The sequence below is a fragment of the Nelusetta ayraudi genome, unplaced genomic scaffold (genome assembly GCF_046127955.1).
Source record: "Nelusetta ayraudi isolate G7.1 ecotype Tasmania unplaced genomic scaffold, CSIRO-AGI_Nayr_v1 ptg000019l, whole genome shotgun sequence".
In the NCBI taxonomy this organism is placed as follows: Eukaryota; Metazoa; Chordata; class Actinopteri; order Tetraodontiformes; family Monacanthidae; genus Nelusetta; species Nelusetta ayraudi.
In genome coordinates this window covers 466198-482232 of record NW_027466069.1, presented here as the reverse complement: position 1 = coordinate 482232, position 16035 = coordinate 466198, and the positions used below count along the sequence as shown (strand labels likewise).

General features: G+C 42.4%; 1 protein-coding gene across 1 annotated transcript in view; it reads left to right on the top strand.

Moving 5' to 3' along the window:
* Positions 1 to 1380: 1380 nt before the first annotated feature.
* cfap74 (cilia and flagella associated protein 74) overlaps positions 1381 to 16035 on the top strand; it is a 38775-nt gene continuing 24120 nt past the window's right edge. Inside the window, exons 1-18 of the mRNA XM_076026031.1 lie at positions 1381 to 1491; positions 2125 to 2215; positions 2324 to 2428; positions 2549 to 2609; positions 2736 to 2891; positions 4165 to 4263; positions 4379 to 4483; positions 6132 to 6308; positions 6619 to 6726; positions 8047 to 8149; positions 8654 to 8811; positions 9080 to 9287; positions 9385 to 9528; positions 10441 to 10599; positions 10746 to 10864; positions 15156 to 15222; positions 15567 to 15656; positions 15833 to 16018. Coding sequence (XP_075882146.1) covers positions 2137 to 2215; positions 2324 to 2428; positions 2549 to 2609; positions 2736 to 2891; positions 4165 to 4263; positions 4379 to 4483; positions 6132 to 6308; positions 6619 to 6726; positions 8047 to 8149; positions 8654 to 8811; positions 9080 to 9287; positions 9385 to 9528; positions 10441 to 10599; positions 10746 to 10864; positions 15156 to 15222; positions 15567 to 15656; positions 15833 to 16018 — 2124 coding nt within the window. The 5' untranslated portion in view covers positions 1381 to 1491; positions 2125 to 2136. The remainder of the gene's footprint in view (positions 1492 to 2124; positions 2216 to 2323; positions 2429 to 2548; positions 2610 to 2735; positions 2892 to 4164; positions 4264 to 4378; positions 4484 to 6131; positions 6309 to 6618; positions 6727 to 8046; positions 8150 to 8653; positions 8812 to 9079; positions 9288 to 9384; positions 9529 to 10440; positions 10600 to 10745; positions 10865 to 15155; positions 15223 to 15566; positions 15657 to 15832; positions 16019 to 16035) is intronic.

Here is a 16035-nt window from a genome sequence, read left to right as displayed (position 1 = left end):
AATTATTTGTATTTTGGTTAAACTTACACTGAATTTGATTAATAATTAGAGGAGAACATACTTCAAATGTAAGATTTGAGAATTGCTGATTTTTTTTGCAATTGCTATAAGTGGTTTTTAGTCTGCATAACACAGAGAAAGCTTGCTAAAAAATAGTTTTTTTCCTTAAATAAAACAAATAAGTTGTAAGCACACTAGGCTTCCAGATAAATCAACACTTTATTATACAAATGTTATCAGGCGATAAAATGTCAAAGCATTTCAATCGTCTTTTTCACCCTCTCTGTTCTGCAGGCTTTACATTCTCCTCATTAAGCATAACCCCCTTTATGTGCTGTGGTTCAGTGCAGAGCTGCATCACCTGCCCTCGATTCTTGGCTCCAGTCCCTGGAAGGGGATTCAGGCGTGGAGTCAGTGAATCAAGAGCCACTGTCCCAGTGGAACATCCACTCGACCGTGCACTCTTTTGATATGACAATAGAGAGTTACAGTGAGCTACTGGCTGTAAAGTGTTGCATGCAATGTGAAGCCTGTGTCCTCTGAATGCAAAACCCAATTTTCCTTTTTTTCTTCTCTTGCCCTCCTGTATTATATTTCTCATTCACTGCTAATTCACTGTTTGATAACCACAATGTATGTTTAATCTCACTAATTTAATTTGTGCTTGCCACTGCCCTGCTGTCTGGAAATACTCTAATACCAACTAATACTTTTTTAATTCCATTAATATTGCAATTAAATTGTATGCGAGGGAACATCAATTTAAGTGTAAAATGAATAAATGCAAAAAAAAAAGTGTAACAGTGAAATGTTCCACTATTTAATTGAGTTAATTAATTATTTTAACTATGATTTTATTTATTTTTTATTTTTTTTATTTTTTATTTTTTTTATTTTTTTTGCAAGATCGGCAGCATGGTTTTTGTTTGTTTGTCTGTTTGTTTGTTTGCTTGTTTGTTTGTGGTTAGCACTGCCGCCTCGAAGCAAGAATGTCGTGGGTTCAATTCTGGGCCTGGGACCTATCTGTGTGGAGTTTGCATGTTCTCCCTGTGTCGGCATGGGTTCTCTCCGGGTTTTGCGGGTTCCTCCTACAGTCCAAAAACATGAATGTGAGGACATTTGGAAAGTCTAAATTGTCTGTAGGTGTGTATGTGAGTGCAAATGGCTGGCTTTGTTTGTCTCTATGTGGCCCTGCAATGAACTGGCGACTTGTCAAGGGTGTCACCCTTGCCGTAGGGAGCCTATCCCTGTGACAGCTGGGATAGGCTCCAGCAGACCCCGTGACCCTGGGCTCAGGAATAAGCGGGTATTGCAAATGGATGGATGGACGGATGGATGTTTTCGTCTAATTACTTCCGCAAACACCGGCCAACCCCGCCCCCCTCGTCCCCTCCTTCCTGTCTCCTTGGAAACGCCAACAAATACGGAGGAGTAAGCTAGTAGCTTTTCAAGAAAGAGAAACATTTGGAGCAAAATAAACTTCTGCTTGAGGTAGGACACATGCCATATCGTTTAAAATCTTGGCGAGCTGACGGGAAGGATTAAACACGTTCCGTTAGCTTGCTAGCTGGAAGCTAACTAGTGGAAGTGGCGACCTAAACTTTGGCGTGAATGAATGGCGTGTGCCAGTGAAAGCAGACGACGGACTTGTGCAATTATAAGTACAGTACTGTATCGCTCTCTTTGGAATGATAGGATAGGACAGGGAAGTGGGTTTATTGTATATGTTGAACCGCGGATTAAAGTTCATTACTTTAATCTGGGAATGTAATTGTTTCAATGATTTAATGCTTAACGCCTAGTCTGTGTGATAATCTTGAACTCAAAGCAAACGTTTATTTCTCACGCACATTGTTTTCAATTCAAACATAATAACATTTGATTTTTGTATTGAATTCATATTTTACCCTTCTCCAAAGTATTTGCACATTTTAATAAATTTGCCGTATTGGTCACGCCCCCCCCCAAAAAAAACAAAACTAAATAGAAATCTGGGATCTTCTTGATGTCAGCAATCATTGTGCTGTATTAGCCATTCACGGGGAATGTCGTTGGCCTAGTCAAGTGTCATGGAATAAATTAATTGTCACTGCGTAAGAAGATATTCATTTACTGTAACTCTAGGATTGACTGGTCATGGACATAAAGGAGACAGATGAGTTGACAGAAGGTGAACTGCTGGATGTCGAGCGGAGCACCGGTGAAATCAGTGAAGGTGAGTCGGAGCCACTGAGAGACATTACCTATGTCTTTTACACTGGTTATTCTACGGGAATAGAGCATTTTGTCATCTAATAACACTGACTGTTGTTGTGTATTTCAGAAGATATTTCATACCAAGAAGACTATTTGGACATAGAAGAGAACGCAGACTTGACAGAAGGTGAACTGTTGGATGTCCAGCAGAGCACCGAGGAAGTCAGTGACGGTGAGTCGGAGCTCCTGCTACTGTCTACTTCTCTATTTACCTGTAAAATTTGTTTTGGCTGTTCTCAGGCATTTAAAAATGTTCTGACCTCACCATGTTGATGGTTGCTGTGTGTTTCAGAGGATGTTTCAGATGAACCAGCGCCGTCTCCTGATTTGGGATGGGTGGATGCATTGCATGAGTGGGTATTCCTCAAGGACTGAAGGAATGTTTTCACGACCTAAAGCAATCTCGGGGGGGGGGGGATGTGAAGAATATTCAGTTTATGCATGCTCTCCTCAATGTCTTTTTTTGCATCTGCTTGAAGTGAGGAGGATTTTGATTCCGACGAGGCTTCGTTTGCAGCCAGCTTTGCTAAGAAGGGTAGCTGTGCCGAGACAGCACGGATGTTCAAGCTGAGACGGGGCCTGGACCAGCTGGACTGCATCTACCAACAGAAGGAGCATGACATGCAGAAAGCCAGGTACAAATCTGGCAACCAACAGATACTACAGTATATCCTTAACTTAGAGAGCGCTGCCTGCCGCAGACTCTACTGGAACCTTTGCATGCCAGAGTCCCCCAGAGGTCACTCTTAGAAAACAAGCCCCATATTTTTTTTCCAGGGTTATTTCTCTGTAATCCTGCATGTAAAATTGGACTTTTTGTAAATTAACTTTTTTCACAAGCCCCTTGGGTAACGTGTCAAAGGACAGTAAGAGAATTGGAAAACAAAATCCAGTTCGAGAAATTACTTGGTTGTTCTAAGCTGATCATTTAGATTTTTTTCCTTCAGTTTGAGCCACAATGCAGGGTCAGAGTCAGAGTAAAGCAAAAAATACATATTTTATTAAGAAACAAAATCTTTGTTTTGGTTTTTTTTTTATTTAATGTGAACTTGCAATCCAGTTTTAACAGAACCTCTATAGCTACAATGGCCCTGTTAATCCTTATAACAGCCTCTAGACTCATAACTGCTTCCTGAATTTTTTCGTCGTCTGTATATTAAACCTGCTGCTCATCGGTTACATGAAACTAAAGACTTCTGCAAGATGAATGCGCCAAATTTTGGAATGAACCGTTAGCGACCCTGCTATTTTGAACGTTTTTTTTTCTGCTCTTGAAGGTTTTTCCCTGTCTCCTCTCAGCCTCTCAGCTGAAGAATCACTTCTGTACCCGTTTTATTCTTCAATTTGCAGGAAACCATTTGAGCTGAAAAGAAAACATTTGCCATCACGTTTTCTCTCCCTACATTATATATTTCGAGTTGCTTTTTTTTTCCCTGACTGCGTCTGCACGACGAGCCATTAGGCGCCTGATGAACTGTAATACAGTCCCGGCGAATAAATGGTTCCCATTTTTCTTCTGCACAAATCATCAAAGGTCAGGGGGATGGTTGTTCTGCGCTCAACTTAAGGGGAAGTTAAGTGGAAGGCAAGCCGACGTGGCTTTTAGCTAGACTTTTAGCTATCATTTTTTTCTCTTTAGTCCACAGAAAGAACTCTGGGCAGATAGCGTGTACTAGATGAGTTTGTGGCCATTGCAGCTTTCTGCATTGTTATCAGACCATCTTATTAGCTGCAAAAATCACATCCCTGCAGTTGTGGTGACCTTAAAGAAAACCCTCCAGTCTAGAAGATTGTTAGCTCACTGCACTCAAAAACCTCCGGCGTTAAAACGTTAGAATTCTGGCTTTTTTTTTTACTGGGTCAACACTTGTATATTATCTCTCTATCTGCCTTTTTCTTTTTTTTCAGAGAGGAGTTGATTCAGTGCCGTCAGAACATCGCAGACATGACAAAGGAGAGAAGTCAGTTAGAGAAAGAGATTGAGCAGAAGAGAAGGGCTTTTAACGCGTGAGTTCAACATCAACAGAAACCGGCTTGAATTTTGTGTTCAAACATTTAACATATCATTTTAACCCTCTCCTCTTTTCTTTTTTCTTTTTTTTTTTTTTTTTTTACCTCCCAGTGCTGCAGTGTTTCGTTTGCGAGTCAGGCTCAGGAAGCTGTGTCTGAATCTGCAGCGTGAGGAGGAGCTGCAGGGCGAGATAAACACCAAGCTAAAGCAGCAAGAGTGAGTCAGACATCGGAGAACGGTTTTGGCAGAACGGTCCCGCTCTGTGTGGGAATTTCATTTTTCCCTTCTATAAAGGCAGCCCCCTCACAACCAAGAGCAAATGTGGTCAGCCTGCACAGCGAAAAAAAAAGTTGAACCCGCTTTTGCAGCTACGACACGTGACCTAAACCAAAAGCAAAGTAGGTTGTGTCAAGATCTCCTGGCAAGTCGCTTCTTGATATCTGGTGCACGTGTGCTGAAAGGTCAGCCATCTTTAGCTACGGCTACACCGCCCGGACAAACCGTGCAGTTAGCAGTGCAAGTACAAGACACAAACAGCAGAAATTGTGAGGGGAAAATTGGGGGTTTTAAAGTGGTTCAATCTGCTTTCAATACCATTAGAAAAAAAAGAGGTGGAGGGACGAAGTGTTCAGGCAAATGCGCAAATATAATTCGTTTTACCCCTCCACAACTTTATTATTGTTACAGTTACCATTTCTACGTATATAGTATAGCTGATTATAAAAAGAGCGTTTTGCAGAATTTGCCAAATTCAATTATATGGACAGTGCCAATAGTAATTGCAGCTGTTCTGTCCTCCTTTAGCATTTGGTCTTCTTACAGAATAGTCCTAATGCGCTCTTTATTTTTCTAGGCATTCCTCTGTTTTGTTTTGTTTTTTACAGCAGACTGGTTAGTGTCAGACGTGTTTTTTGAAAGTTGCACATTGCAGGAGTATCATAGCAACACTGACACTACTTCTCATTGGCACACCCCAGACGAGTGGAAAGAGCCAGCAGGAGCAGTCAGAGCCGCAGTCTGTTTCACGATAGAAATGACTCTGGCAGTGATTTTCATAAAATGCCAAACCTAATGTGTCCCTGTGTCTGTCAGCTTCCAAATTCAGGATGATTTCTTGTTGGAAGAGACAGCAAAAGGATGCAGACTTTACTACAACTGACTCACTGTTTTGCAATTTTTTTCTGATATGTAGAAATTAGAGCGTAATGCAGGTCACATGTTGTAATTTAACCGAGTTCCTATAGCTTTGGCTTTTCTGCACTTGTACCGTCCTATGACATGCAGAGACAAAGTGTCTTGGCCATGTGTTTGCGATGTTCAGGCATCCAACTCAACCCTCAAACTCAAGAACTTTCAATGCTCTGTTATATTGCAGTTCCTACATTTTCTTTTTTTTTTTTTTAACAAAACGTTTTTTTTCCTTTTTTTGATCGGCTTTCACTGTCAAGACAGAAAATGAGACGCTAATGTCCTCCAAAAAATATATCAGAAGACATTCTTGCCTTTCAAAGTGTTGGTCCATTGCCTTTTTGCTTGTATTTTAAAAAAGAACTTGAAACGGATCCTGCCTTAGTTTTACTGTGAGCAGCTGTCAGTGTTTATAAAGAAAGATTTTGCCCTCTAATGGTCGGCTTGCTGTTATGTTGCTTCTTTCAACAACTGCTCTTTAATGTTTGCCTCTTGGGCTGATATTGATCTATTCTTAATCATGATTTAAATAGAACTGGAGTGCAAAATTAAATCTGTGTTGTGCTTTTAAGGCCAAATATAGGCCACACCTCATGACTGCATTGCAATATAGGCTAATGTGCACAATTACCACAATCACAACCTTTTACCTGCTCCACATCTGCATCCTTGTCAGGGTGGAGATGAGCGAGCTAGAGCTGGGCCTGGACAAGATCTCCTTGGTCCGGCGGGAGGTGCAGGAGCAGGAGCGGAACTTTCACATGTTAAGGGCCCGCAAAGCTGCAACACGACTGGAGATACAGAAGAAAGTCAGCAAGAACCTTCAGCATCAAATACAGAGGCAAAAGCAAGAGTATGAGAAACAAAACCTCTCTTTTTTTATGCAAGGCATTTTAGGCAAGTTAGTTTGTGTCAGATATGAAAACAATGAGGAATATTGAAAACTTTCAAATGACCCTTTAGATGTACTCTAATCATTTTATTTGTGCTTGACATACGGGTTTAAATTGCTTATTCACTACAAATGACAGCTTTTCTGAAGTTATTAAATGACACATTTGTGCCGGTTCTTTTCTTTAGGCATCTGTCTTTGGAACCGGATGCATAAACCTCTAATAAGCTGAAATGATGTTGAGACTGTGTCTGTTTCACTGTTCTGATAGAAAACAGGAAGTGGCGCTGACACTAGAGGACGAGTGTCGAAAGAGAGCGGAGGCCAGCCAAGCAAACCGCAAAATAGCTGCCAAGTACTTGAAAGAGACGATGAAAAGGTAATCAGCTATTAAGCCAATAAACTCAACCCCGACCACAGCAGAACAAGATCAGAACATCCCATTGATCATCTGCTCAAATTGGCAAAATGTGTTACAGCAAGGATGGGTGACACACAGGCTAGAATTTCTACTGAGGAGTTTGAGCTAAAAGGGAATGGCGGTTTGGAATTTAACAACATCCCAGAGCAAGTGCTGGTATTTTCACAAAGTTGCGTTCTCGACTATAAAGTAGATTTCTTTCAGTTGTTCAGTACTGTCATACTCTCAGGCGACACTGAGCTAATGTAGGTGTCCTTGTTGCGTATTAATGTGCAGATGTTCCTTTACACACAATGAGGTTTAATAGGGGTTGTCCTTGCAGGGAGGTTTGGTCCATGTTAACGGTACATGAGCTGAATGACAGACGTTAACTGTTGTTAACATTGATAGTTATTGCTGAGTTCTAATCCCATAAATGCTCATAGCTACTGAACAACAAGTGGGCGCAGCACGTTGAATCTGGACTGTGGACCCAACACGTCGAAGGCCACTTCCTGTGTGATGTCATTTGTTCTTTAAGGGGCGTCCTGTTCCAACCATTACTGCTTGTGTGACTCAGTGTCATGGATCCCTGAGAAACAGCAAATAGATAGATTCTATTTTCATGACTTGTTGCAATTAATGAAGGTGAACATTAACTTGATTCACATCTGCGCTCAAAGTTGACATAATGATGTCTGTACAACGTTGGTGTCTCACGCCAAAACCACAGACTGGCCACCACAAATTGTTAATTTTCAAAGACACAGACGGCCTCAGCCGGAAAGAGACATTTGTTTTGATCATCAGTGTTGCAGCTTTTTTCTTTTGAAAGGATTATGAACACATGGCAACACAGATATGATTGCTGATATATCAGTCTATCATTTGTATGAATTGCATCATGGGGTTGTATTGCAGTTGCAGTTTATTGTAGGCCACATTATCTGCAATAAAAGCTGCAAACAAATATTATAGAATTTTTAGTTTTGGACTTCTAATGCTTGTGTTTCAGTGAACAGAAAAAATATTACTTGCTACATGGTTTTGTGACACATTAATGCAGATTGTGTGTTTTTTTATAGCCCTAATATTTTACGTGGATTATCCGGCTCATACTGCAACAGTTTTTGCAGATTAAATTAATAATGCAACTGGGATTAACCCTATTCCTTCTCCATCAGTGTTGTTGCTCACCTCCTCCAACGCTCTGACGGCAGACTTTTCTTCATTCATTCATTTATTTATTTTATTTTCTCTATACTGCTAGTGGATATATTTGTCTCCCTCTTCGCTCAGGATACATCAGCAGGAAGCTGAAAAGGAGCAGCAGAGTCGTGAGTTGCTGGAAAAGAGGATACAGGCTGTCACATCACTGAAATCAAACATCGCAGCAACCCAAGTAAATGGCGCCATCCTCCCTATCTGGCAATGCATTATGGTTGTTGTTTTAGCAGCAATGACTGACAAAGGCTGTGGAACAATGTATAATTAACACTGCTGTAGGGGCCTTATCTTTGGTGCAATATACGACCATTTTTTTTTTCACTCCCATGTGGTTTTCTTTAGAGTAAAGGCACTTTTCGGTGATGAATTATGCACTTATTATACTTTAAAGATATACATGATGTTATTGTATAAGATTGTTCTGCCCTGATTTTGCAGGAGGACTTTGTGCAGTTGTATTGGTTATGTGCAAATCTAGGAGAGTCTTTTGAGTCTCAGCCTTTCTATACTAATGATTTTACCCGATTTTCATAAGGAGTAAAAAGCTAAACAAAAGCATTGTACTGAAATTATTAATTTTTTTTTTACTCCTCTTACAGTCCAGTTATTCACTCAATTGAAATATTACTACAATTAAAAATAAAAAAAAATATTATTCATCATCCATGATTATTTTTAGGCGGGTTTTCGGGTCCAGCAAAGAAAATCCAAAGAAAACGTCCAGAAAAAAGAGCAGCAGGAGAGGCAGCTGAGAGAATCCCTGCAGGCCCAAGGCATCGATGGCATCAGGCAGATGTATCAACAGAGACGGGAGGAGGAGATAAAAGAAAAACAAGAGTATGTCCTCTCCTTTCCTCTTCCCTCCCTCTTGTCTCTATTCTACTCTCCTCTCATCTGCTTCTTTCCTCTCCACTTCTATCCTCCCCCCCCACCCCCCTCCCCCCACTCTTTCACATGCAAGTCCTCTACTCCCACACCGCGCAGCACTGTGTGGGTGGCGTTTTTTTTTATTTTTTCCCTCTCTCCTTCTCGCTCGCCCGCTGTGTGCTTAGAATACGTGACCGCATTTCAGTATAATGCAGCGCTGTTTATTTGCCCTTCTTAGGGAATTCGCGAGGAGGCTGAAGTCAAAGAGAGATGAGTTTGCTGCTAGGATTCTCCAGGAGGAGCAGCTGGTGAAGAGCAGGAAGAGGCAACAGGCGCCCATTCCCCCAGCCAATCGCAGGCTGTCGTCCCTGAGGAGGACCAAGGGCAAGCTCCTCAACTACCTGGACCACGGCCACGCGTCAGCCTCAGAGGAGAGACCCGCTGTAGTGAGTGACATCTGGCACTACACGGTGGGAAGTGACGGCGCACTGATCCCGAAGCTGCATTTTCGCACACTTCTCACCCGTTCTCTTCTCCCAACAGTACAGGGAGTGGACCGACACCCGCAGTTCATCTGCGGCCTCCAGTGTTGTGGACTTGGAGGAGGCCGCCTTGGACCAGCGGGACCTCACTGAGTGCCTGGCTGAGCCTGAGTTCTCTGGGCTGTGGGAGCAGGAGGACCAGCAGGTGCCACTGCCAAGCAAATCTCTGCGAGTGGCTAAAATTAAACCCCCATAAATCACTTCAGGCACTTCAGGCGCAGCACATCACACGTAGATGAATCCCCCCAGAGCAAAACGAAAGGCTGCTATAAACTCAATAACTTAATAACTCAATAATAGATTTTGAATAGTTTTGTCTCTTCTACCTCTGACAGTATCCTCACTGTGCTCAAGCGTATCAGTTATTGTGTGGCATTAGCATACAGTACACTGACCGCCTGTGGGCAGAATGTTGATTTTATAACCGTCTGAGCAGATGCAAACAAAGAGAAAAAGAACTTTCTCACCATCTTTCAGTACACGCCGTTTATTTCCCAGTGTCAATCATTTGAATTGCATGGAGTTGCACCAGAGACACAACAACAGTTCTGACTTGTCCAGAAGACTGGACCTGAAGCGCCTCCAGCTCCCTGCCACTGGGGTCAAGCAGCTCCAGCCCCCACACACACACACTCCAAATCTGGGGCGACAGGCTTCACTTCTTATTGTGCCGGTGGTGTTGAAAGCTCGGAGTGAGTGCGGTGGAAGAGATCCCCTGACAACATGCAGATCAGACTCACTGCCTTGTCACAGGAGACTTCTCAGCACAGAATTGGTCTGGTTTCAGCAACAGATCGAGGGCAAAAAGAAAAATGTGCAGTTTCATCGTGAAGCACTTTCTACATCAGCTTATTGATTAAAATACATTTTGGCGTTGCTATCAAATTCCCAAATATAGTTGGCGACAATAATCAGAATTTGTAGTCGCATTTTGTTAAATTGAATCAAAACGATGCACATTTTTACATTTGTAACAATTTAAACAGATTCACTGTAAATCTGCTCTCTCTCTCTAAACATGGCGTTTAACAGCTGCTTCCCTCCTGTACTGTTCCAGAAACCTGAGGATAAAAAGACAACATCAGTTCAAAATGAAGTAAAGCAGGAAGCTGCTGAGGTTGCCGCTGAAGTGCTGACCAAGCCAGAGAAAAAGACTCATGGAAAAAAATCTAAAAAGACTTCATTTATCTGCAAACCTCCGGTCATCCACTTTAAGGTACAATTCACCATGCCCTGCCAATGGCCCGCCACAAACTCCTAATCACTGTTTTGTTTTGTTTTGTTTTTTTAGTTAATTTTTTTTTGTATGAATTTTAATCGTCTGATCAGCTGACTGATCTGAACTCGGTGGTTTGTCTCCAGGACTTTGACGTGGGGAAAATATACAAGAAGAAAGTCGTCCTGACCAACACCAGCTATGCCAACAACAGCTGCAGGCTGCTGGGAGTCTCCACCCACCTGAAGGATTTAGTCTCTGTCAAGTAAGAGTTCATGCGACCAAATAGTTCTGCTTTTGTTTCTCAGACTTTTTATATGTTATATGTATGTATATATATATATGTTATATGTAACACATTAGACTGTCTGTCTAATTGTCTTTATCAATACTTTTTCTGTCATGACACTAGATTGTGCAATTACGTTTTCTTATACCATAATACCATATATTTAATATATGGTATTAAAAATAGTTTTTTTTTATGTTATCAAACTTGCCTCTAGGTTTTAATATATCATTCTACCTAATATGAACATGAGAGAGCAACAGCTCTGCCTATTAAAGGTACATTTAAACAGGTGTTAAACAAGTTTCCCTCAATTACAGCACCTGTTCACCCGTGTGTGGCTCCTCAGCCCCCATGTGTCAAAGCTTAAGAATTTAATGCCACCACTTCCTGCCATTTCAAACACCAACATGGGAGTCGTCCTGGAGGCAGCGCCTCTCCGCCCACTTACGGATCGGTACGCTCACAGCTCGGCGCACGAGTCTCAACTCAGTGAGTCAGTCGACGTCCTCGCCAAGGCTGCAGGCAGCCCACGGGAGGCCAAGCAGAGATGCATTGTTCTGCAGGTCACTCGCTGTGTATCACTTTTCCAATCAGCCCCCACAACCCATGGCGCCATGACTTGACGCGGTTTCCTTCAGCGGCCCCTCTTTCTGCCTCACTAGGCGAAGACTCGATCCCAGCTACGGCGGCGGGGTCAGCCAGAAGCTATAGATGCCGTGCTCGAGCCTTCGCGCTGGACCACTTGTCGGAACGTATCAGTCCTCTCGTTCTTTGGTCTGAACTCGCGCGAAGCGAACTTTCTTTCACAGAACGGGTAAATGCGCACATTATAGTGTATAGTGTGCGTGTTACACCCACGCATGCCTCTCGATGGCCACTCCCCCAACTCCACTCAGATTTGTCATGATATACATCTGATAAGAAGCAACTGGAAATCCCTGTTCACGTTTTAGGTGAAAACCACTCAGCCGTTAATCAAAATGAACATTCCTAATAACATGTCACGGAAATGATAAATGTCCATCCTTGCTCCACTTTTCAAAAAGTGGGCGCTAAAACATGCAGCTGTGGAAATCAGCCCTTTGTGATATCATGATGGCAACTGGTACCTTTTTAAGGAGACTGCAAACATAAGGACCAATATGATGCTTTCTTGAAATCGATATGGCTTCTTTTCTTGTCTTTTTTTTATTTTTTATTTTTTGTTTAATTAACAATGCAAGGCCGCCCGACTGGAGTCCCCCAAATCTGAAAATGTTTTGAATGTGACGTCTTTAAATTCTGCATAACCACGACGGGAAGTTGGTCATTGCTGCCTGAACTAGAGGATTCTGCCTTTTCAAGCAGTCGTGACTGTCTAGTAAATTACTTTCACACAGGAAGACAGAGAGATGCATGAAACAGGCACACACTGGGATTTTTCACACCAGCCCATGGATCCCTGTACGCCCCCTGAATTTCTAAAAATGGCTTCCCACGGCCCCTCTTACATCGTACATGTGTATCGATGTGGAACTCTGCGCCGCGTCTTTTCACTACTGGGACAGAAAAACATATCCGTCCCGTCCTACTGGCGGAGAAAAAAGGGCCGTTGTACGAAACAATGGGTGAAAGTGACCACAAACAACTAGAAGGAAAACACCTCACTGTGGCCTACGCCGAGGGGAAGTCCAATTGTAGTAAAGAATTGTGGCACTTTGTATCATTCGAGGGTGTCATCACACCTCCAGTTTGTCTATTTTGGGCCAAATCATGTGAGGAGGAGATGCATTGTTCCTTTGGAACGTCAGTGTCTGTGGGAGTTCATCAGTGACAGCACATTCAATGGGATGTAACTAAAATAAGGAGTACAACCACGGTCTTGCATCTTAACCTAAAGAAATATCAAAGCTATAACTTGGGATGGATCAGAGGAATCTTGGAAGTTGAGCCTTTAAAAGGAATAAAGAACAATATTACATGTAACCTGCTATTGGAACTGTACTTTCTATCTCAACACTGTGTTGATCTAGACGATAAACCGCAACTAATAGACACTGTTGATTACTGACAACCATGTAGCTGCAAAGGTGGGAGTCTGCATTGTAATTTACAGGCAGTAAAACTGATGCATAAGAAATATCAAGACCTGGCTATCAATCAACTGTATGTACTCCATCACTGAACACAGCCTGCAAAACGGTGACGCTCATGTTATGTCCAACATCCATCTATGAAAGGATGGTCCCCGTGTGCAGTTTTATTTCTAAATACAGACTGTTGACTCTTGTTTTTGTATTTCAGAGCAACCGGCAGCATGGTCTGTTTTTGGAGAGCGATTGTTTTAAGAAAGTGGGTCATGGTTTTTTTTGCTGTTTAGGGCATTCTCCATCTACATCGGCTGTGTAAACATGATGTCACGTACCTGTGCTGTACTCAGACTAGTGAAAACCAGGAAATGTTCATCTTCCAAAACAGAAAGACAGTTGCAATCTTTCAACGTAACATTCTCTTCACTTTTTTTTTCAGAGTTGAAGTGTTTGCTTTCAGAAATGGCTGCGAGCATGCGGCTGGTTATAGCTCTGTAGAGCTGAGTGAATAAACCGAGAATTCTTATTGATTTGCTGATGGATAAGTTAATGGAAAACGTTCTGTATGTATCTTGGAGAAAAGTGACACTGTGCAGCTTTCTCATCGCGGTCCACTCAAACAGATGTCGTGCACAGCGTGGCCTCATTCGCAGCATTGTATATAGGACTCGTGCAGGCTTTTTCAAACACACTCACTCAGCATTTAAATCCCAAGAGGACCGCTCTATTTTCCTCCACGCGTCATTTCATGCCACCTGTCTCCAAGCTAGGAGAAGATGGTACCACTGAGGAAGTTAATTAGCCAAACGAGAACAATGTGGCGTTGGGGCAACGTGACCTTGGTGGTGATCGCTGGCAGCTGCGGCGAAAGCCAGGTTGGATCCTTTCAAACTCTTCCAGATCACAGTGGTGAGCTGGACCACCATCTTCATTGGACAGCTGGAGCCACAACTCCAAACTACTTGCCCAGACCAAACCTGAAGGTGACTCTGGCACACCTGCTAACAGGACGTGCTGATTTATGAGGGTGCCAGTCTAAAGTTTTGCAGCATTAATATTATAGACAAAGCAGGAGTTACACGAATATCTATGAAGTAAATATGGTACGGGTCGTGAAGCCCCACAGTATTTAGCTCTTTATAGAAATGACTCTTAAAAAACTGAAGAAATGGAGGAAATACAGCTATTTTATGACTTACTTACTTACTTACTTACTTACTTACTATTAATGCATGTGGTTAAATCTAAACATATAAATGCATGGTGTGGTTATTACAAGTAGTAGTGGTAGGAATATTAAATAGTTACTAACGCACAAAATAATTGCATGCTGCTGTTATTGGTATATTTTACTTACTTTGTGAAACATTTTGTCAAAAATGTGGTAGCAACAGGTAAATGCTGAAAATGAGATATTTCTTAAATTCTTTTTTTGTTTTTTTATTACAAAGGCATTGCATTATTTTTTAATTCTTGGAAACCATTGATTGGCTTGAATTTCCAACATGCAGACTGGCCACAGGAAACCTCCCAAAAAAAACATGACAGATTTGTATTTATTTATTTTGTTTTACATGCTCTGGCTTGGAACCAGGACTTCACGGTCTGTTCCCATAACTACTGCCTAATTAGGCTCATAGTTGCATATTTGACTTTTTGTTCAACCGGAGAATCCTCCGTGCATCCCTGGCTGGCTGCCCACTGCACTCGCATCTATCGATCCTCTCCGCGCCACTGTGAAAGTGCGGCTGGTTGGAAGTTTCCTCGGGGCAGCGAAGGAGTCGGTGCGAACATGTGCTGGTGGATGCACGTTTCTCAGTGAGAGCGCTCCTGGTTCTCCTGTTAGTTTTCTTGTCTGGAAAGAAGAAACTTTTGGTTTCCGCTGAGGTTTGTGGTGTCGAGCAGTTCTGTTCTACTTGTTTTCCGACGGAGCGAGCAGAGCGTCAGGTTGACCTTTGACCTCTGCCTTCATCTTATCCGTACGCCTCTCGGGAGGTTTTCCGTTCTGCTGTGTTTGGTCTTGAAAACCACACAGAGACACAAAGTCTTGTTGCCTGTTGGCCATGAGACAATAATGCAAAGACAAACATTTCTTCACAAATCCCTTCACATGATGTCATTTACTGCTTGTTCACTCCTCCATAATTGTCAAGTGTTGCATCTTCTGTTGTGGCTCATTAGGATTTGTCTTTCAGCTTCGAGCCCCCGGGTTTTTTATCGACTGGAATGTCCTGTGAGATGCAAACTGTTTTTCAACCCAAGGTTTGTAAAATCACATCATTCTCTATCTCACATTTGCTTAATGAAAATGCTTATTAATAGAGCCCCTGTGCTCCACATTGGGCCCTTTAACTTAGTTAAATTCTTTATAGCCATCAATTATTTACTCCATTGATCCTGCAACATGCTTAAATCTTCCATTGATCCTGCAACATGCTTAAATCTTTCATTACTTCAGCTTTACGTTCTGCTGTCGAGGCTCAACACTCCACCTGTTGTCTTTTCTTGGTGCTTTTGGAATCACGTCTGTATTTATTCTGAAAATCTCTGGAAGACTTTTTTTTTCCTCTAATGCAAAACTTCTTTCTGTCACTCAATGACTGCAGATCAACGAGGACCTGGAGGGAGAAGTCAGATTTGCATCAGCAGTGGGACCGTTCGCTGTGCCACTCAGATGCACCATCAAGAAATGCGATGTGAGTGAGTTTCTACAAGGTCACCACAACGTTATGGCGATAACCTCCAAGCTGCTCTTGATTTTGTCTGAATAATGAGTCTTTCCTTTTGCATAAATATGTCTGCAGGTGCGACATGGGTTTCTCTGCTGATGCTGATGCTAATTCTTGTTTTTTGAATTTGACCTCCAAACAAGCTGGGGGTTGACAGCCAGCTCGTTGACTTCGGCTTGCACGTGGTGGGCCAGACTATTTCACGGACCATCACCTTGACCAACAAGGGGGCGCTGGCCACCCATTTCAGCCTGGACACCTCTGAGGGTCTCAGTGCAGAAACTAGCCAGGTCCAGATGCCATCACAACACTCCACGACAGAAATCCAGGTCAGCCAGACAATTTG